General features: G+C 36.2%; 4 protein-coding genes and 1 non-coding gene across 5 annotated transcripts; 4 read left to right on the top strand and 1 right to left on the bottom strand.

Annotated features, from left to right (window-relative positions):
• Positions 1-83: 83 nt before the first annotated feature.
• Positions 84-2,095, bottom strand: LOC125218945. Its single transcript, XM_048120760.1, has 4 exons — positions 1,817-2,095; positions 1,620-1,740; positions 526-700; positions 84-433 (listed from the first exon to the last, which is right to left on the bottom strand). The coding sequence occupies exons 1-4, from the start codon at positions 2,009-2,011 to the stop codon at positions 214-216; spliced, it is 711 nt and encodes a 236-aa protein (XP_047976717.1). The 5' UTR covers positions 2,012-2,095; the 3' UTR covers positions 84-213.
• Positions 2,096-2,985: 890 nt separating this feature from the next.
• Positions 2,986-6,151, top strand: LOC125219044 (3-hydroxyacyl-[acyl-carrier-protein] dehydratase FabZ-like). Its single transcript, XM_048120899.1, has 4 exons — positions 2,986-3,322; positions 3,412-3,472; positions 3,552-3,696; positions 5,694-6,151. The coding sequence occupies exons 1-4, from the start codon at positions 3,133-3,135 to the stop codon at positions 5,943-5,945; spliced, it is 648 nt and encodes a 215-aa protein (XP_047976856.1). The 5' UTR covers positions 2,986-3,132; the 3' UTR covers positions 5,946-6,151.
• A 1,311-nt stretch (positions 6,152-7,462) lies between these two features.
• On the top strand, positions 7,463-8,966 carry LOC125221236 (alpha-1,3-arabinosyltransferase XAT3-like). Its single transcript, XM_048123361.1, has 3 exons — positions 7,463-7,541; positions 7,688-8,533; positions 8,674-8,966. Exons 1-3 carry the CDS (start codon positions 7,463-7,465, stop codon positions 8,964-8,966), a joined length of 1,218 nt encoding a protein of 405 aa, XP_047979318.1.
• A 920-nt stretch (positions 8,967-9,886) lies between these two features.
• Positions 9,887-12,271, top strand: LOC125219174 (pentatricopeptide repeat-containing protein At3g18020). Its single transcript, XM_048121078.1, has one exon. It carries the CDS (start codon positions 9,953-9,955, stop codon positions 12,005-12,007), a length of 2,055 nt encoding a protein of 684 aa, XP_047977035.1. The 5' UTR covers positions 9,887-9,952; the 3' UTR covers positions 12,008-12,271.
• Positions 12,272-12,522: 251 nt separating this feature from the next.
• Positions 12,523-12,678, top strand: LOC125185712. The gene has a single exon (XR_007170219.1). It is a non-coding gene; the product is annotated as a U4 spliceosomal RNA (small nuclear RNA).
• Positions 12,679-19,380: the final 6,702 nt, after the last annotated feature.

Raw genomic sequence — 19,380 nt, 5'->3', positions numbered from 1 at the left:
TAATAGTGGCCGAACTATATGAAACCAACCAAATACTACAGATAAATTTTAGTGGGATGCTTCAAAAATCAAGAAAAATGGAGTCGACAAATGAAGATAATATTTTATAGCACACATGAGATTTCTCCAAGCCAACAGCTATGGAAGTTGAACACCACATAATCCCAAGTTGTTGAAATTCAAATCTAAAGGTACAAAATAGCAATTTGTTTACTAATCAAACTGCTGTCTAAGTTGCATTTCCGTTTCACTTTTCCAAGTAGCATGCGACGACTGACCCTTCATTCTCTTGCTCTTTTCCTTATCTTTAATTCCTGAACCCTTCTTCTTCGCAGCGTCCGATTCAGCAGGAGGAGGTCGATCACCGCACATAGGGCAGACCATTCCCTTCGCGTGAGAATAGGTTTTTGGAACCCCGCATGCCAAGCACATCCTGGGAACACCATTTTAGGTATTAAACACACCTTAATATACGGTTTCAAGAATCAAATTGTGAGATTCATCAAGTATGGTTGGAATACACACCTCAAGAGCTCAGCAGCATCTTCTGCATTAGGGTTGGCAGCAGTTGCAACGCGCTTCCCACCTTTTGTACCGACTACAGAATCACCAGATGGAGCTTCAGAGGTTTTGCTCCCAATATCACTTCTCACTCTATCATGGATACCGACCAACTGCGCCTTAGATTCCAACACAGCACCTGTAAATAACAGAGAATACTGTTGGATTGGATATGTGTTACAAGTGTTGATTTATGAAGTAACCAGAACGATGTTGAATAGTAGTATACTGTTCACCTCTTAATATGGAATTTTTTTTTTACATCTGTTACTATCTTCTTTGAAATTACTGTGTTAACCTAATGATCTAACTCAATTCTCATTAGGGATGCCATAAGTGTTACCAGGTGAAGAGTAGAAAAACCAAATAGGGGATAGTGCAAGTGCTGGAGAGACATGGAATCAGACAAGACACATTGAACTGAAAACAGGTGGGCAGAACTGCTAGGAATAGCAAAAGCTCTAACTACAATTGCACAATAACAAACGTACTGATTCAGCTGGAAGATCATCAAACCATGCACAACATCACCAATAAAAATTGAAAGTTTCAAACTTCATAACCATTAACACGTTTATGATTGGCATAAAGCGTGAACCAGCTCTAGTAGAGTAAGGAGCTTCCACAAGCCAATTCCATAAAAAATGAATAGAAAATAAAGTTTGAATTCTTGACACTCTTTTACTTGCTAGAAACGACAAAAGGGAAAGTACATCTCATGGTACTCTTAACTTTATTGAAACCCCTAAATTTTGAAAATCTGTCTACATACAGAAAAATCAAATTGAACGAGAGAGGCCAATTAAGCAGTGCATAGATTAAAGCATACTAAAACGATTCACAAATGAAACATTATTTCACAATAAACTAAACACGAAAGTAGGCATCTTTGCAAAATTTCAATAAAAACTTAAGGCGGCAGAACTAAATTAAAATCGAATTAGGGCATTACTGCAGAATGAAAATCCTGAAAATAAATCTCACAACACAAACGAAGCGAATTGAATGCAAAAAAGGAGAAACAAACCTAGAGAAACAGAGAATATAGATATACATACCAGAGGGCAAGCCTTTCTTTTCTTTACGATGCCTTTTACCGCCGTGCCTCCAGCGCTGCACATCCTCTTTCACCGCCTCTTCTTTAACACTGTTGTTCAGGAACTGCGGCGGTCCTTCAACCTTGAACAATTTTTACACACCAGTCAAAATAGGGCGATAAATTCGAATAAATCCCTAATACGCAATAAGAAATTACTTCGGAGAAGGCGTCGAGAGCGGAGGGAAGAGAGGAAGAGGAGGGCGGATCGGAATCGAACAAGGGTTTATAAGAGCGGACGGTGCGGGGAACGGCGTGGTTGGGCTCATCGGAGGAGGAGATGTCATCATCTGACAACTGGTCTTCTTCGTCTTCGTCAGCGGAGGAGTAGCTTTGCAGCAGAGATAAGCTCATCGTTACGGTGCACCTGCCTGCAACGGCCGTCGCTCACAGATATTCCGATTTCTATTTCAAATTTCAAATCAAATCTAACCTAAAAAATAATACTCGTACTACTATAAATTAAATAAATAAACTAAAAAATAAAATAAAAACAAAAGGATTACTAATTTTATAAATTTTCATTAACTTCTACTTTGGATCAAAATATAAAATCACAGCTTTCTAATTTTTTGCTAATAATATTATTTTATATGATCAAAATCTGGTAAGACAAAATTAAATGATCATAATTTCATAACTTGTGTTGAGTAGATTTGTCATTGTTTTATAATCATCTAAAATTATGTCACAAGCTTAATTAAGCTCATTTATCTAGGAGTTGTTATTGGATTAATATGAACGTTTCAATCCAATAAGACTTAATTCAAAATTAGATATGTAAAAAAATCTCTATCCGAATATGAATTTAAAATACTACCTTCAAAAATCAAACTTGACTCGTACACAGACATGAATTTTTCAACGATCCAATATAAAATAGCTAGACACGACACGATCAACTTATATCTAATTTACATGATTAAAACGTGATTCACACGTTAAAAATCTAATTTACACGAACCTAGAGAATAAAAGCTAAAAACATTTTTCAAATAAAATAAAAATAAATAAAATTATAATAGTGGAATTAGTTTGTTTTTTTAATTGGTCACTCCGAATCTAAGCCAAAATTATGGGATTTATAACATGATTTAATAGTAGTAGCCTCTTCAAATAGTAGGAGTATACAAGACATAACCAGTTTTAGACCATAGCATCGCCTATTTTCATTGTCCTTTTTAGAATTCAACCAATAATAATTATACGTATCGTTAGACTTAGACCCCATCCTAAGAAAATTAATAAATTTGAAATATGAATGTCTTAAATATCCGAAAAAGGAAATAGCAGTATTACTATGCATAGTAGTAGTATTGAAAATCGATAATAACGAAGGCAATTGCATTGTTTTCATCACTCACTTCACTCTTCTTTCTTCTTCTCCATCTCAAATTCCACCAAAATCCAACCTGCAAAAATCGCCGCCACAAACACAAGAACAAAGCAACTCCTCCCACCGCCCATCTCCAGCAATGGCGTCAACACTTTTCTCTCAATCTATGCTCTCCCTTCCCAGCTCTCCGTCTTCCAACAAAAGCACATCTCTTCCCTTCAACCCATCTTTTGTCTCCGCGCCATCAAGGAAGATCCGCCTCACTTCGGTCTTCAGCTCCACTTCCACCGTCGATTCACCCCCCTCTGTAGATACCCCAATTGAACTCAGTATGAAATCTCCTTACATTACAATACAATGATTTCTTTATTTCTTTATTGAAATTACTCGGATCTCATGCCTCTCTCTCTTTCTACAGAGTACCCCGCGTTTCCGACGGTAATGGATATCAATCAAATTCGTGAAATTCTGCCTCACCGGTTCGTCAAATCTGTTTTGCAATGCTTGTTGCTATTTTAAGACATTTCACTCATCAATCTTTTTTTCTTCTTCTTGTAGATTTCCGTTTTTACTTGTGGATAGAGTGATTGAATACAATCCTGGGGTGTCTGCTGTGGGCATCAAGAACGTGACCATTAATGATAATTTCTTTCCCGGCCATTTTCCTGAGAGGCCTATTATGCCTGGTGTGCTCATGGTTGAGGTGTGTTATTTTATTGCATTTGTTGCGGGGGTTTAGGGTTTCTGTTCCATTTTATGAGTTCATGATGCTAACAACAGATTTTTTAAAATCATAGGAGTCATACTAATTAAAGGGTGTTTATAAATGAATTCTGAAGTCTTTTCTGTTTCAATGATTCACTTTTCCTATTTTTCTAAAGCCTCCCTTTTTTGTATCTTTTGTCTTGTCAGAAGAATTTTGAATCTTGTTGATAAATAGTAGTAGGTGGTTGGTAGTTGACTGGAAATCAATCATTGATTTGCTCCTAATGCTGAAGAGTTTATAGAATTAATGAAGCGAGCCAGCCATGCTATTTTGAATGACTTTATTTCAATTTTTGAGATGTGAGGATGTGCATAATAGTGGAGTTGCTTTTTTCCAATACCAGTTAAATGAATTTGCTGATGCAACCGAAGCTGCTAGAACTGATACATCTTTCACATTTTATACTCATATGGCATCGTATTTGCTATGTTCAATTTAAGAACCTTGAAAGTTCTCAGATGGAAACCTAAAAGCCATATGTTTAGTGTTTTTAATAAGTATTTTGAGAAGAAAGGTTGAAGTTTAGCTTAATTGACTATCAGAGTCGTTAATAAGTTCTTTAATTTCTATAATGCCTTCCGAATGTTTATATATTATTGAGAGAATACATTTTTGTCCTGTGCTATGGCTACTTCACAAATCTATGCTTGGTGTTGTGACGTCCCATACTGTGACGGATATGGAGCACATACATCTCTCAAGTAATTTGTTTCTTCAACATACTGTTACAACTTACAAGCCTCAAGTTTTTATATGAGGATGTAGCATGTTTTGCCTAGTTCTTTCTTCCAAGGCAATGCTTGGGTTGTCCCTGCATACTCAAAATGTAATTGAGTAATGATGAAGATATAGGAAAAAATTACAAAACAATGAAACATGATATTCATTGGCTTTCCTTTTTTTCTTAGATTCTCTTCTGTTATTTTCTGTATGACTTCCCAATTGACCATTCTTATTGCTAAACAATAGTCAGTTTTTCAAAAAATTTCTCTTAGAAACGAGTTTCAAGACTTGATCTTCCTGAGTAGTTTCTATGCAAACATCATCTTGCCAATTTTAAAGAGATACATATTCCCAACTCATGTTTTTACTGTTTTCTGTTAATCTTTATGATTTTAGTTCCTCCACGACTAATTTCACCAAGGATCTTGCTCTTTCCCTGTTCATCAACAACCATAACTGCCACTTGCACTATCAGCTGCGCATAATTTTATTCTCTAAGTTACACTTTCTTCCCTCATACCTCTTAGGGTGTAGTTGGTAATGTTCTGTTCTTTTGTGAGAACAAGTACAGGGGAAAGACTACTTTGCACGTGTCTGTTCTGTCCTATAGGAGTTAACTTATTCTGAATTTGGGGTTTTGTTGTATTATGCTCCATGATTGTAATGGATTTGCTTGAGTATAGTGAGTTTAGAGAACATATCACTGTGGGAGGATTGAGATATGTGTCAAATTTTGTGATTTGACACTGAAAATGTTGACCTTTTGTAAATAAGTTAAACAGTAAAACTCTAAAATTTTTGGTACTATTATAAATTGGTAATGATGTTAAGATTATGCAGTCATGATCGACCATTTTTCTTTTCTTCGAATACATAATAGAGTCAGAACTAAAGTTATAGAAGATTGAGGAACACGCATTAAATAGACATAAATAGGTAAAATAAAGCATATGCAAAAATTCTAAAAAGAAGTTTCATTTTCTGGGTGAGTTTTTGACAGTTATGTACATTAAAATGTTTGTCCAAACACATCTTTTTCTCCCAGTATAAAGGGAAATGATGATTTATGCAGTTCTTGTTGTTCACTGTTTATTATGGTTTCTTTCTTGGATGTTTGAGCTTAACTAGAACGTTGTTGTAGTTGATTCTGTTTCCAATCAATGCTTATTTTGTACAAGAAGTAATGGATGTATATACACTGCTGGACTCAGGCAATGGCCCAGGTAGGCGGGCTTGTAATGCTACAACCAGAAGTGGGAGGGTCACGGGACAAATTCTTCTTTGCTGGAGTCGACAAGGTAAGGTTCCGGAAGCCGGTGATTGCAGGAGACACGTTAGTCATGAGAATGAACCTTGTAAAACTACAGAAGCGATTTGGGATAGCAAAGATGGAAGGGAAAGCGTATGTAGGCGGTGAAGTTGTCTGTGAAGGTGAGTTCTTGATGGCTATGGGCAGTGACTAATCTCCCACAACACCAAATGCTGTTTTCTCATCTCTTTGCAATTTTTATTGTTTCTATCTGATTTTATTTTATGGCCAACCGTGGAAGTATGGAACTGCTTCTCCATTTTTTATAAGGTTGACATTGGATTAAGTCTACTTTTATCTTCTATTGTAACCTAATGTTCATTGGAGAATGCTAGAAATGGGAGGTTTGTCTTCATTTTCTATACGTAAAATTAAACATATTCGCAACCATGATTGTGTATTTGTTTAATATAATAGTAAAAAAGTGGTGCTAGTAAAAGAGGAAAAAGATTTACATATCATGATTTTGGAAGATAAAAGCCAGCCCGTGGGTTTATCATGGCCTAACCACTTAATGATTTTAATCCAATTGTATGTCAATTATAAGTTGACGAAAAATGAGAAAATAGGGTGAATTAATTCAAACATATTTTCCATAAGAAAACATCCAAAAAGATGGATTAATAAAATACTAGTACACATAAACTAAAAAATCTAACTAATTGAATGTTTATATATTTATTTACACATTAAAATGATGGACAACTCGATACTCCTTTAACAATTTGATTTGAATTATAAATACAAGTGTTCATTATCACGGGGTATAATTTTCTTGGATATTTTATATTTTTAATACTTCAAAGCAATCTTTTCTATTTTAGGAAGTAAGTTATAATTTTCATTAAACAATGCATCCATTAAATTATAAACTATAAAAACAAACAAGCACTGAGAGTCTCATAAATTAATTCCTCGTCCTTCACATAAATGTCAAGAAGAAGTAAAATTATACTTCCCCCATCCCACAAAAATTATCTCACTTTGACTGGGCACGAGTTTTAAGAAATGTAATAAAAAGTGAATTGAAAAAATTAGTGAAATGTAAGTAGGAATGCGTTAGTGGAATATAAGGTCCACTACAAAAAATGGTAAAAAATGAAATGAGACAAATTTTGTGGAACGGACGGAAATGAAAAAATGGAACAATATTTGTAGAACGGATGGAGTAATTTTAAGATCATTTAACTCAAATCCCCGTAATTCTAGTTTGTTAAAGTACTTGCACAAAATTTAATAGATGGAGAAAGAATCAATATTCTAGTTAATGAAAATAAATCGTGTCATATATAAAATAAATATCACCAATAAATCAATAACGGCTCGTCGCAATCATATAAAATGGTAATGTTATCAACATCAAATTCTAGCATTAGCAAAATTACCTTTCTTGCATTGTTTCTCCTATAATATTTTAACTAATCAATCAATTTCCTAGGTTGGCACATTAATCAATAAAAAATAGTATCAACTTCATTAAATCAAAATATATGATATGATATGTAATGTAGTAACAATTACTATTACACATACACACAAGAAGAAGGAAATTAAACATTCATTATTGATATAATCTCTTAGCCTTTTTCACAACAACTCTTTAGACTGCATCCTTATGCTTAATTACATACAGGTAATGACAGTGTCTCCAAGGGTTGCAGTAGGATAATAATGGGGTCTGAAAAGATGAAAGTAAGAAGCTACCGGTGGCAACAACAGAAGAAAAAATTGGCATTTACAACAATTATATGTATGCTAGTCTTGGCACTCAACTTTACCGCCGTTTCCAAGTCATATTTTCATCGTCGACTTCAAATTAGTAAGTTGCTCAATTAATCATCTACGCTACTTGTATATTTTGTTTGTATAACTAATTTTATGGTGATAATGCCTTAGATTATGGAGGCGAGGGCAGAGTGTTCAACTTCTCCAACTCACGATCCGATGCGTACGAATTTAAAGGCGATGTACGGATAGATAGCAGCACAACCACCATCTTCATAGCTTCAACGAACCATCATCCCATTAACATTCCCCACACAATCAAACCCCATCCCCGAAAATTCGACGCCGACGCCATGAACACCATCACCGCTTTCCAAATCAAGGCGGCGCCGCCCGAACATCTCCCCGATTGCACCCAAACCCTAGACGCCCCGGCTATCCTCTTTTCCACCGGCGGGCACGCGGGAAACCACTTCCACCGGTTCACCGACGTGCTGATCCCGCTCTTCGCCACCTCTCTCCGCTTCAACCGCGACGTCGTCTTCCTCGTCACCAACCACGACTCTCGCATCACCTCCCAGCACAGGAAAACCCTAGAAATTCTCTCCAGATACGAGCTGGTCGACGTCGATAGAGAGAATCAAACCCTGTGCTTCACAAACATGATCGTCGGGCTCATCGCTCACGAGCACGATCTATCCATTGATCCCTCCCCGTTTTCGACATTTTCGACACGAAACTTCACCAGGCTTCTACGCAGCGTCTACTCCTTGGAGAGGGACTCGGTGGGCGACCATTATCGGCCTCGGATGCTCGTGATTCCTCGAACAAGAAACCGTCGGTTGACCAACGAGGTTGAGGTGGTCGAGCTAGCACGGAGGCTGGGATTCGACCCTCTCGTACATAAGATGGATCATCATCTCGAGTCGGCCGCCAAAATCATCAACACGTTCGACGTCATGGTCGGAGTCCACGGTGCTGCTCTCACAAACATGCTCTTTCTACCTGAAAATGCCGGTAAGTCTTTTTATTTTTATTTTTATGGGTAAATGAATTTAAATTTAAAGAAACGCGCTAAAATTCTAGTTAATAGTAAGTTGACTTGATAGATACTATTAAAGTATATGAATAATGAAATGGTTTTAATTTGTTGGCAGTTGTGATCCAAATTACACCGGTGGGGTTGCACAATTTCGCGAGGACATGCTTCGGGAGGGCGCCGGAGGAGATGAAGTTGAAGTATTTGGAGTATAAGGTTAGACTGAATGAGAGCTCCTTGTTTGGTAAATATCCCGACCATAGTCTAATATACACAAACCCTGTCCAATATTGTCATAAGAGAGGATTTCAAGTTTGTAAAAATGTGTATATAGATAATCAAGATGTCAATCTTGATTTACCCCGATTTCGACATACCCTTTTGAAAGCCTTGGACCTCCTTAACGCCTAGCTAGTAGTACTACATTTTATTCCTATATTATACTACTAATAAAAGACTCCTCCATTATTTTTTTTAACAGACGAAATATATAGTACTTGTAAACATGCTTTTATTACTTACTCCATATAGGAGTAGTATTATTGTAGTAGCCATGGACATTATAATTCCAAATAAGGTTATGAATTGTCTTGAATATTATTGATTTCCATTTTTCATAATTATAACACGACTACTTAATTATGGAAATTATAATATTTTTAATTTATGCTGTACGTACTCCATATGAAACTTAATCAGCTTCAATATATTAAGCAAACCTAGGACACTGATTTGGCAAAGTTCACTCATCAATATTCGTCACAATAGATCGAGTTGAGTGGTCATGCATTTCAACTTTTGTCTGAACATTACATCCATTCGATCTCAATTTATTGCACAGCATTAAAGATTAACACCTTTCAATTTAGTGTTCTATTGGGTCGAGATGACCTAGCCCAACAAGATCCAAGTTCTGTATGAGCCCAAGCTCGGTCCATCAATGAAATGAAACGAAATATATAAACTATAATTAAAATATAAATCTTCTACTTCCTCCGTTCCATAGTAATGGAAGCGTTTGTTTTCAGCACAAAGATTAAAAAAAATTATGTTAGGTGAATTAAATGAAAAGAGAGTAAAATGAGAAATGAAAAAAGTAGAGAGATAAAAAGAGAATAAAGTAAGAGAAAATAAAGTAGATGTGAAAAAATGTGTTGATTTTTATGAAAAAGAAAAATGACTCTATTACTATGAAATTGGGGGGAGCTTAGTAATTTAATTCTTCCAATATCACAATAAAAATATATATAAAAAAAAAACAAGAAAAAAGAAAAACTTTGTGTACAACCTATTTCAGTTCAATCCAATTTTCAACACCGAGCTAGATCCAAATTTAAAGAAAGAAGCTAAGCTTAGATCAGAGTGGTAAGACTGTGTTAATCGTGTGTGTCGATCAGATGGGAATCCCAGTATACGGCTCATTTATAATGCATCTATGGAGACGGCGCCATTTTCCTAACCTTAAAATTGTTTCATTTCACTCCCACGAAATCAAGCAAGAAATCCCATCAGCAGCATTAGCCAACGAAATCGAAAGCATCGGTGTTTCCAACACCACCCACTGGACAAGATGCATCCACAAGCTATGCACCGTCGACGGAGACGCCGACGCCGCCACCCGCCTTCTGCATCAGCTCCGCACCCGCGGATACGAGCTCAACTCCCTCAACATCAGCAGCATCATCCACGCCCTCTGCCACGTCAGACGCTTTGAAGACGCCCACCACCATTTCCTCGATTTCATCTCCTCCAATTGCGCCCCCGACGAGTGCACCTGCAACGTCCTCATCGCGCGCCTCCTCAACGGAGGACATCCCCACCGCACGTTGGCTGTGATTAAGGCTTTGGTCGCCGAGAAGCCGGAGTTTGTGCCGTCTTTGGTGAATTACAATCGTTTGATTGATGGATTGTGTAAATTGGGGAGATTGGAATCCGCGCATGTGATGTTTTACCAAATGTTATCGAGTGGGCATTGTCCTAGTGTTGTGTCGTATACTACCTTGATTCGTGGGTATTGTGAGATTGGGAATATGGATGCTGCGCAGAAGGTGTTCGATGAAATGTCTGAGAGGGGCGTGCGTCCTAATGCGTTTGCCTACTGTGCTTTACTTGGATTGGTTCTGAGGAAAAGGGAGTTTGAGAAAGCGAATGCCTTGATTGGAAAAATTTGGGAGGTCATGGAATCCACCTTTGATGTTAAAATTAACAATGCAGCATTTAGCAATGTGATTGATTGTTTGTGTCGACAAGGGTTGTTTCATGAGGTGTTTAACATAGCAGAACATATGCCGCAAGTGAAGAACGTTCACCAAGAGTTCTCTTACGGGCAAATGATTGATTCACTGTGTAGGTCTGAGAGGTATAATGGTGCTGCAAGAATTGTTTATATAATGAGAAAGAGGGGGTTTTCTCCAAGTTCAGTTTCATATAATTCAATTGTTCATGGTCTATGCAAGGATGGTGATTTCTTGAGGGCTTTTCAGTTGCTCGAAGAAGGTACAAGTCTTGGTTACTCACCCTCCGAGTTTACTTATGCAATCTTGGTTGAGGGTCTATGCCAGCAGTGTGAAGCAGCTAAAGCAAACCAAGTGCTAAACGTGATGTTGAGTAAGCAGCATGTGGATGGGACTAGGATATACAATATCTATTTGAGATCTCTTTGTCGAATGAAAAACCCTTCAGAGCTTCTAAACATGCTTGTTTTGATGCTGCAGTTGAACTGCCCACCTGATATAATTAGCCTGAATACGTTGATAAAGGGCTTTTGCACTATGGGAAAGATGGAAGAGGCTTTGCAGGTGCTTAATGATATGATCAAGGGTAAATTTTGTGCTCCGGATAAGGTGACCTTCACTACTATTATTCAGGGGCTTCTAAACGTTGGTAACGCTGAAGAAGCAATGAGATTCTTGCATCATGTCATGCCGGAGAAAGGGTTTTCCCCTGGTGTCGTGACATACAATGCTGTGCTTCGTGGATTGGTTAAACTCGGCCAAGCCAGAGAAGCCATGGAACTTTTCAATAATATGATCTGCCGTGGGGTGGCTGCTGATTGTTTGACTCACACTATCATAATTGAAGGGCTGTGTGAGTCTAACTCGATTGATGATGCTGTGAAATTTTGGAGCAATGTCGTTTGGCCTTCTGCAGTTCATGACAGTTTCGTGTATTCTGCTCTGCTCAAAGGGCTTTGTCGTTCAGAGAGGTTTAGTGAGGCGTGTCACTTGCTGTATGAACTGGTGGATTGTGGAGTCGCTCTTAATAATGTGAATTACAACATTGTGATTGATTGTGCTTGCAAGTTAGGTTTAAAGAAGGAAGCTTATCAGATTGTGGGCGAGATGAGGAAAAATGGCTTGAGGCCTGACTCAGTAACGTGGAGAATACTGGATAAATTGCAGGATGCAGTTGCGAAGACATCATCATTGGCTAGGCTAGCTGAACAGTTCTGAGGATTGTGCGTTAAGAGATGAAAAGCGTGTTCATCTGTATCAAGGCCCGTATGATATCATATGAAGATGCTACTCAAAGAACTTTCGCACTCTTGATTTTGTCTATTTAGTAAGCTACTGAGGTCTTCCTTATTTGATGATAGGAGATGTTTGATTAGTTTGAAAGGATTTCTTTGTTCGATATTTTGTTGTAGTTGTAATTGCAAATCCATGTATTTGTGGAGTGGAGCATTTGAGTGGGTAAGATAAAGACCGTTGCTTTAACCAACTCCCAAAAAAATTCATATGGCATGCTGATCCCACTCACTATTCCTTTGCTGCTCAAGACAAATGGGGTATGTATTCTAGTTTTGAAAATGAAAAATATTTTAATCCCACATCGGCAAATACACTCAAAATTCAAGTAGAGGTTTTTTGTATAAAAGGGCGAAGAAGTGGTTATCCCACATCGGTTAGGACACTAAAAAATCTAGAGTTTCTTGTATAAAAGGCCGGCTAACTAGACATGGTAAAGTATCTTTGCGCTTGGGGCAATGACGCAGTTAGTGAGGTTCTAACCGAGGCGCGTCTATTGCTGGTTGAAAACTATTTCCAAACCCCCTCTTCGGCCATTGCTTGACTTTGGCTGTCGAGAATTTCTGGAAGGTCTCCCTTTTTAGGGGAGGAAAGACCTACAATAACAGTTTTTTTAATTTTTGCAACCAAGGATTTGGTTTCTGGAACAGAACAACTTGTTCTTGTTGAATGCTTAGATCTTACTTCCTCCGTCCCAGAGTATTAGATTCATTTTTTTTGGGCACATAATTTAAGAAATTGATATTTAAATAGTTAAAATGGGGATAGTGTAAAGTATGAGAGGGAAAAGGTAGAGGAGAGAAGAGAGAAAAAAGTAGGTGGAGAATAAAATAAGATAGATGCTTGATTTAAGGAATTGATATTTAAATAGTTAAAATGGAGAGAGTGTAAAGTATGAGAGAGGGAAAAAGTAGAGGAGAGAAGAGAGAAAAAAGTAGGTGGAGAATAAAATAAGATAGATGCTTTTTGCTAAAAAGAGAAATGAATCTAATATATTAGGACATCCCAAAAAGGAAAGTTGGTCTAATACCTTGGAACGGAGGGAGTGTTAAAAAAACCTACTCCTATCTGAATAGGTTAAAACTTTATTGCCCATGTGTCAGCAACTGATTTCAAAAATTGGATCTCTCTCTTACAGGAGCATGAGACTGAGCTGCATAACATTATAATCTGGCCACAACGCATCAGCCTTTCTTAAATCATATTCAAGCTTATACCAAGTTCTTTCAACTCACATAGCCTTTCGACCCATAAAATTGTGGTGAAAATATTAAGGATAATTTGGTCAATTCATAAATATTGTGAGAAAATAATAAGAAATAAGAAAAAAGAAAAGAACATACGTGAAAATTCGAAAATCTCTTATTCCGAAAAATTCGTCCGGCAATATCCCATATTCCGAAAGATCAGCGGCTTTAATCTAAATTTCAAAAGGCCTGCAAATTAAGACATTTTTTCTGAAATTTCTAGAAGCATAAAAGAACTTATTGAACCTCTTATTTTCATTTTAATTATAAATTTTATTTTAGTTGATTAATGAAAATATTAATTTTTTATAACAAAAATAATAAATATGAATAATGTGTCGATTTACTTTAATCGATTATTTATATGAGAAATTGGTCTCTAAAATCATGAACTTTGCCTAAAATTTGGTATTTCCCATGAACTTTGAAATTGGTATATAATATCACGAACTTTGCATTTTGTTTGGTATTTTCCACGGCATGTTTATTGCTATATTTGACTAACTTACGAGACTTTTTTATCATATTTAGCACAATTAAATCAACGTGGTTTTCAACGTGACTTTTTATGCTACATGTTATGAACTTAAAAAGTGGTTTCAAATATTATAAAACATATTAAGGTTGCCTATGTTAAATAAGATTTTGATGAAAATATATTATTTGAGTGGGTTTGGGAAATACCAAACAAAATGCAAAGTTCATGATATTATATACCAATTTCAAAGTTCATGAAAAATACCAAATTTTAGGCAAAGTTTATGATTTTAGAAACCAATTTCCCTATTTATATTGGGATTAGCTACTACTACTATTACTCTATTAAACTTGTATCTTTAAGGGCTGAAGACTCATACTCCCTCCGTCCACGAAAATTTGTCCTAGTTTTTCATTTCCGTCCGTCCCCAAAATTTGTCCCATTTCACTTTTACCATTTTTGGTAGTGGACCCCATATTCCACTAACTCATTCCTACTCACATTTTATTATAAAACTAATACTTTAAAAGTAGGACCCACAATCCACTAATCTTTTCAACTCACTTTCCATTACATTTCTTAAAACCCGTGCCCGATCAAACCGGGACGAATTTTCATGGACGGAGGGAGTAATAACCAAGAGATCATTTATACTCCATATTGGTATTCTAAGAGGTAATAGGTGCATGTTTTCATCTCATAATGTGATCGAATAGTATGTTGTATAATAAGACATGCAAGAATAATGTTGTATAAGTAGTATGTTGTATAAACCCGTGAATAATGTTGCACGACAAGTAAAATTAAATTGTTATGAATTTTAGCATGTGAGAGATGGTAACCGACATTATGCCTGATTGTATTGATTATAGCAAGTGGGACTCTTCCCATCTTTCTAAGCTACGAATCATAAATTTCAACAACCAATCATATCTTAAACTATAGGATGATTATATATAAATGGCGTTCATTACTGCTATTTGTGCCATTACGGTGGCTACCTCTTTAATACTAATATTTTTATTTTGTAAAATTACAACACTAACATTCGGACTGGATAGAGTAGTTTTTTTTATCACTAAAATATTAGTATATTCTTTGTTATGTTTGCGGCAATTGTTATAATAATTGAATGCACAATTATATCTCTCTATGATAATTAACTAAACGATCAGGGACCTTCTTCGCAATAGTCTGCTAAGAGAATACAGAAATATTGATGTTCTTCTGACACTTGGGGACCATAACCTAGCTTATATTTATAAGCCTCTTTATTTTCTATTCGGTCTCTTATCAAATAGAAAATCTCATATGATATCTACACTTATTTCCATAATGAATAAATACACTTTTATCTCAAATTTAATCTTTATTAAATCACTTTATTTAATCAATTGAAAGATAACATATACTACATTAAATTACTCATCTGAAAGTCCAAATTTTTAACATAAATCACTTTTACCAGTAAATAGTCGGAGCTATTATCATATGTTCCAGTGTTTACTTACTATCATAATCAGTTTCGATAACGTTGCTCATAATCAAGTCTAGTGACTCTAGTTTACTAATTTTATATCGATAAAGTACCACGCCAAATAATAAATTACTCAACTCACAATTTAAATTAGTTAGTATAGGGATCCCTTGCCTATGTTTTGAAACAAGACAAACAAAACAAATAAGCAAAGTATACTTCAAAAATATCCTAATTAAGTAATACATAAAAACTGGACCAATTTAGTTCTTCTACGTGACCAAGCTTATTCTGTAGCTTTTTATTATTGTATTAGTAATATAAAATTCACGTTTATAAAATTATAGTATTTGTATAATAGGCTAACGGCTGACACGACACGCATCACTAAAATAACAAGAACTTTAGCTTGTCGGGTTATCATTTTGCCACTAGAATTCTCATTCGGTAAAAAGTAAAGATTAAAAATAAAAATAATCCAGTGTTTTTTGATTGGACAAATCAAAGGATTTATCTACGAGTTAAAACAAAACACAAAAAGGTAGAACCCACTCAAATGGAAATAATATTAGTATATAAATAATAAAGGCGATTAATGTTTTCTAATTTTGTGATGACAGTGATTTGCTTAAATTGGAGGAACGAAGAAAAATAGTGGTCAAGTCCAAGAAATGCGAAACTTCTGGTTTTTTACTTTAGACCCACTCCAATGTTCAATTACTAGTAAAGAGTATTTTTGAATAATAGTGAATTTATGAGATCGTACCTTTAATATTTTACTTATCTCTTTCCAATGAAGTACTAAATATTAGGCAAAATACATTTTATGGTCCCTCTACTTATAGTACTACTACTATTATGTTTTAGTAGATTCTTATGTAAATTTTTGATATTACGACTTTTACTTATACTAATTGATAACATATCAAATACTTATTTGATGGGGCCAATATTTCATTCAAGGCACAGATATTATTGATTGAGAGTAACAAAAGACTATCTTATTAATGTGCATCATGCTCGTGCTTAGGAACTATAACAACATGCTTAACGCCTTAAGCACATATGTATGTGCTTTTCTATATCCATAGGCACGGCGACCGGAATGGCGTAACAATCACTACTGAATAACGCCAACCATGAAAAATATTTCATGAATTTTGGGAGCTAATGCATTATCACATTTCTATTAAGATTCAACACTTTTGCCGCCCATCAATTAGTACATGAGAAAAACCACAATAAATAATGATATTATTTACAATATTAGTTATTTTATTGAATTCGGTGTTACCTGCTATAAGATCTGATGCATAAAAAATTGTGTGCTGTATCCCATTTTTGATATGGTCCATACTCCATATGCACTCCCAAGAAGGAATCATGATCTCGACCTTTGTTGGTTTGTATTCTTTCGTCGTTTCACAGAATAAATCATTATTATATCATTTGCATTGGAGAAATATAGATATTACTATCTCCGTACACCGAAATTTATCTCATTTTTCCATTTTCATTCGTCCCCCAAACTTTGTCTCATTTCACTTTTACCATTTTTGGTAGTGGACCTTATCTTCCACTAACTCATTTCTACTCATATTTTATTATAAAACTAATATATAAAAGTAGGACCTTTTTCAACTCACTTTTCATTACATTTCTTAAAACCCGTGTCAGGTTAAAGTGGGACAATTTTTAAAAGACTGAGGTAGTATATGATAGTAATGTAATGATTAGTTGGTGCACTGGTATCGCAAAGACTAATTTGATAATTGTTGCGTACCTACATGAATCAGCAATTTCTTCGTCCTTTAAATTACTAAAAGAATATTTTGATTTTGCCACTACTATATTCAATTCATATCTAACCCTGCCAGACCACATTTCATGTATGTCTATAGCTGTATTATTTTAAAACAAAACGAAATAAGTAGAATTTAATGAAAAATTCGATTATCAAATTGTAATTCCCCAAAAGGGACATGTGCTGAAGATATTCAAAAGTTGGTGAGCCGGTCATATTTCAATAAATTTAGTACAATAGTACCAAATTTCTATATTTGGAACTTTCTCCTCTTCTTTTATTAAAATATTCAATTATTATTTTTTCTCTACTTACTTTACCTAATAACTTTTCTTAAATCTCATGTCATTCAAGAATATAGACATATTGAGTATGTGAAGTTTGAAAAGTCATCTCAGCTATGCCAGCTCAACTCCTCAGTGAGCTCGGTAGTCACACCAGAAACTAGCCGTTGGCTAGCTAGTTAGTTTGGTAACTGTTTCTGAATTAGTTAGAGAGTTTAATTGTTTGTTGCCCTTGAATATAAAAGGGTGTGTAAAAGTCAAGAGAGCTGGATTAGTCTCTCCATTGTTGTAATCTTGAGTTTCTGTTCTCTAGCAAATAATTCCCTCAATAAGATTTCGTTCTTTCCCAGATATCCTCTGTATTCTTGATTTCAATTAGGTAGTCTTCTTCTTCAATTCATAACAAGTGGCGCCGTCTGTGGGAATCGTAGAAGAGAACTTGGGAATTGTGTTTTCTGGTTTTAGGGCTAGTTCTGTTACTGCACGCCATCTGTTTGAAGAATGGCGTCAAGATTTGAGGCTGAAAAGTTCACTAGTTCGAATGATTTTGGGCTTTGGCGAATGAAGATTCGTGCAATGCTAATTCAGCAGGGGTTATCTGCTGCGCTCGATAAGGAGAAGGATGGTGAAGAAAAGAAGGCCGATTTGGATGAGAAAGCTGCAGCGAAATTGGCAGAAATTCAGGCCAAAGCTCATAGCGTGGTTATACTCTGTCTTGGTGATAAGATCTTGAGAGAAGTAGCGAATGAGACCACGGCAGCAGGGGTTCTATCCAAATTGGAGGGTCTGTACATGACTCGTTCCTTGGCAAATCGCCTATGCATGAAGCAAAGGCTCTATTCCTATCATTTTCAAGAAGATAAGGGAATTTGTGAGCAACTGGAGGAGTTTTCAAAGGCAATGGACGATCTTGAAAACATAGATGTCTCTGTCAGCGATGAAGATCAAGCAATTCTGCTCCTCAATGCTCTACCCAAAAGTTTCGACCACCTAAGAAATGCTATGGTGTATGGAAGGGAGAAGACTATTACTCTCTCAGAGGTTAAAGCTGCCTTAAGGGCAAAAGAGCTTCAGAAGACTCCATCTAAGGCCTCTGAAGTTGTGGCAGAAAGCCTAAATATCAAGAAGTTTAAGAAACAGAAATTCAAGAAAAAATTTGAAGATAACAAAGCCTCCACTTCTGATCCAAAGGAAACCAGATCTTGTTATTGGTGCAAGAAGTCCGGTCACCTCAAGAAGGATTGTTTTGCTTGGAAGAGGAAGCAAGCAAATGAAGGAAAGACTCAGAACAGTTCTGACTGTGTTGAAGAAGTTGAGGTTGGTGAAATTATGAATGTTGTGGAGGGTGGAATCAGTGAATATTGGATTATGGATTCAGGGTGTAGCTTCCATATGTGTCCCTATAAACACTGGTTTTGTGAGTTGAAGGAGGCTACAAGCACTGTACTTCTTGGAAACAATCATATTTGCAATATCAGGGGAATTGGTATGGTGAGATTGAGGATGCAAGATGGATCAGTGAGGGTCTTGGGGGATGTAAGGTGGATTCCTGAAATAAAAAGGAATCTAGTCTCACTGGGAATGTTGGAGAGGAAGGGCTTTTCTTTTGCCTCATTTGGTGGAAGAATGGTGGTAAAAAAGGGCCAGCAAGTGTTGATGGAAGCTGAGAGGAGAAATAGCCTATACTACCTTCTTGCAGAGGCTGCTGTTAATGAGTCTCATTCAGTTGCTGTTGATAGTCTCAAGGTGTGGCATCTGAGACTCGGGCATCCGGCTGAAGGTGGAGTAAAAGAGTTGATAAGGAAAGGGCTGATCGATCACAGGAGATACTTCCAACAAGCTAGGTTCTTGTGAGCAGTGCATACTTGGGAAGTCTAAGAAGAATCCTTTTCCAGCAGGTATACACACCTCTCAGTTCCTTCTAGATTATGTTCATAGCGATCTTTGGGGGCCATCTCCAGTTAATACCATGGGGGGTGGTAGATACTACATGTCCATTATTGATGAA

Source organism: Salvia hispanica, chromosome 4 (genome assembly GCF_023119035.1).
Source record: "Salvia hispanica cultivar TCC Black 2014 chromosome 4, UniMelb_Shisp_WGS_1.0, whole genome shotgun sequence".
In the NCBI taxonomy this organism is placed as follows: Eukaryota; Viridiplantae; Streptophyta; class Magnoliopsida; order Lamiales; family Lamiaceae; genus Salvia; species Salvia hispanica.
This window is presented reverse-complemented; position numbering and strand designations above follow the sequence as displayed.

What these genes read in the sequence shown, in the direction of transcription:
- LOC125218945 (XM_048120760.1), bottom strand. Translation starts at nt 2,011, where the DNA reads ATGAGCTTATCTCTGCTGCAAAGCTACTCCTCCGCTGACGAAGACGAA. An exon ending in CTCTCGACGCCTTCTCCGAA is followed by an intron (nt 1,741 to 1,816) that starts GTAATTTCTTAT and finishes AAATTGTTCAAG; the next exon opens with GTTGAAGGACCGCCGCAGTT. An exon ending in GATGCTGCTGAGCTCTTGAG is followed by an intron (nt 434 to 525) that starts GTGTGTATTCCA and finishes TGGTGTTCCCAG; the next exon opens with GATGTGCTTGGCATGCGGGG.
- LOC125219044 (XM_048120899.1), top strand. Translation starts at nt 3,133, where the DNA reads ATGGCGTCAACACTTTTCTCTCAATCTATGCTCTCCCTTCCCAGCTCT. An exon ending in CGTGAAATTCTGCCTCACCG is followed by an intron (nt 3,473 to 3,551) that starts GTTCGTCAAATC and finishes TTCTTCTTGTAG; the next exon opens with ATTTCCGTTTTTACTTGTGG. An exon ending in CTGGTGTGCTCATGGTTGAG is followed by an intron (nt 3,697 to 5,693) that starts GTGTGTTATTTT and finishes TGCTGGACTCAG; the next exon opens with GCAATGGCCCAGGTAGGCGG.
- LOC125221236 (XM_048123361.1), top strand. Translation starts at nt 7,463, where the DNA reads ATGGGGTCTGAAAAGATGAAAGTAAGAAGCTACCGGTGGCAACAACAG. An exon ending in GGCATTTACAACAATTATAT is followed by an intron (nt 7,542 to 7,687) that starts GTATGCTAGTCT and finishes ATAATGCCTTAG; the next exon opens with ATTATGGAGGCGAGGGCAGA. An exon ending in CTTTCTACCTGAAAATGCCG is followed by an intron (nt 8,534 to 8,673) that starts GTAAGTCTTTTT and finishes ATTTGTTGGCAG; the next exon opens with TTGTGATCCAAATTACACCG.
- LOC125219174 (XM_048121078.1), top strand. Translation starts at nt 9,953, where the DNA reads ATGGGAATCCCAGTATACGGCTCATTTATAATGCATCTATGGAGACGG.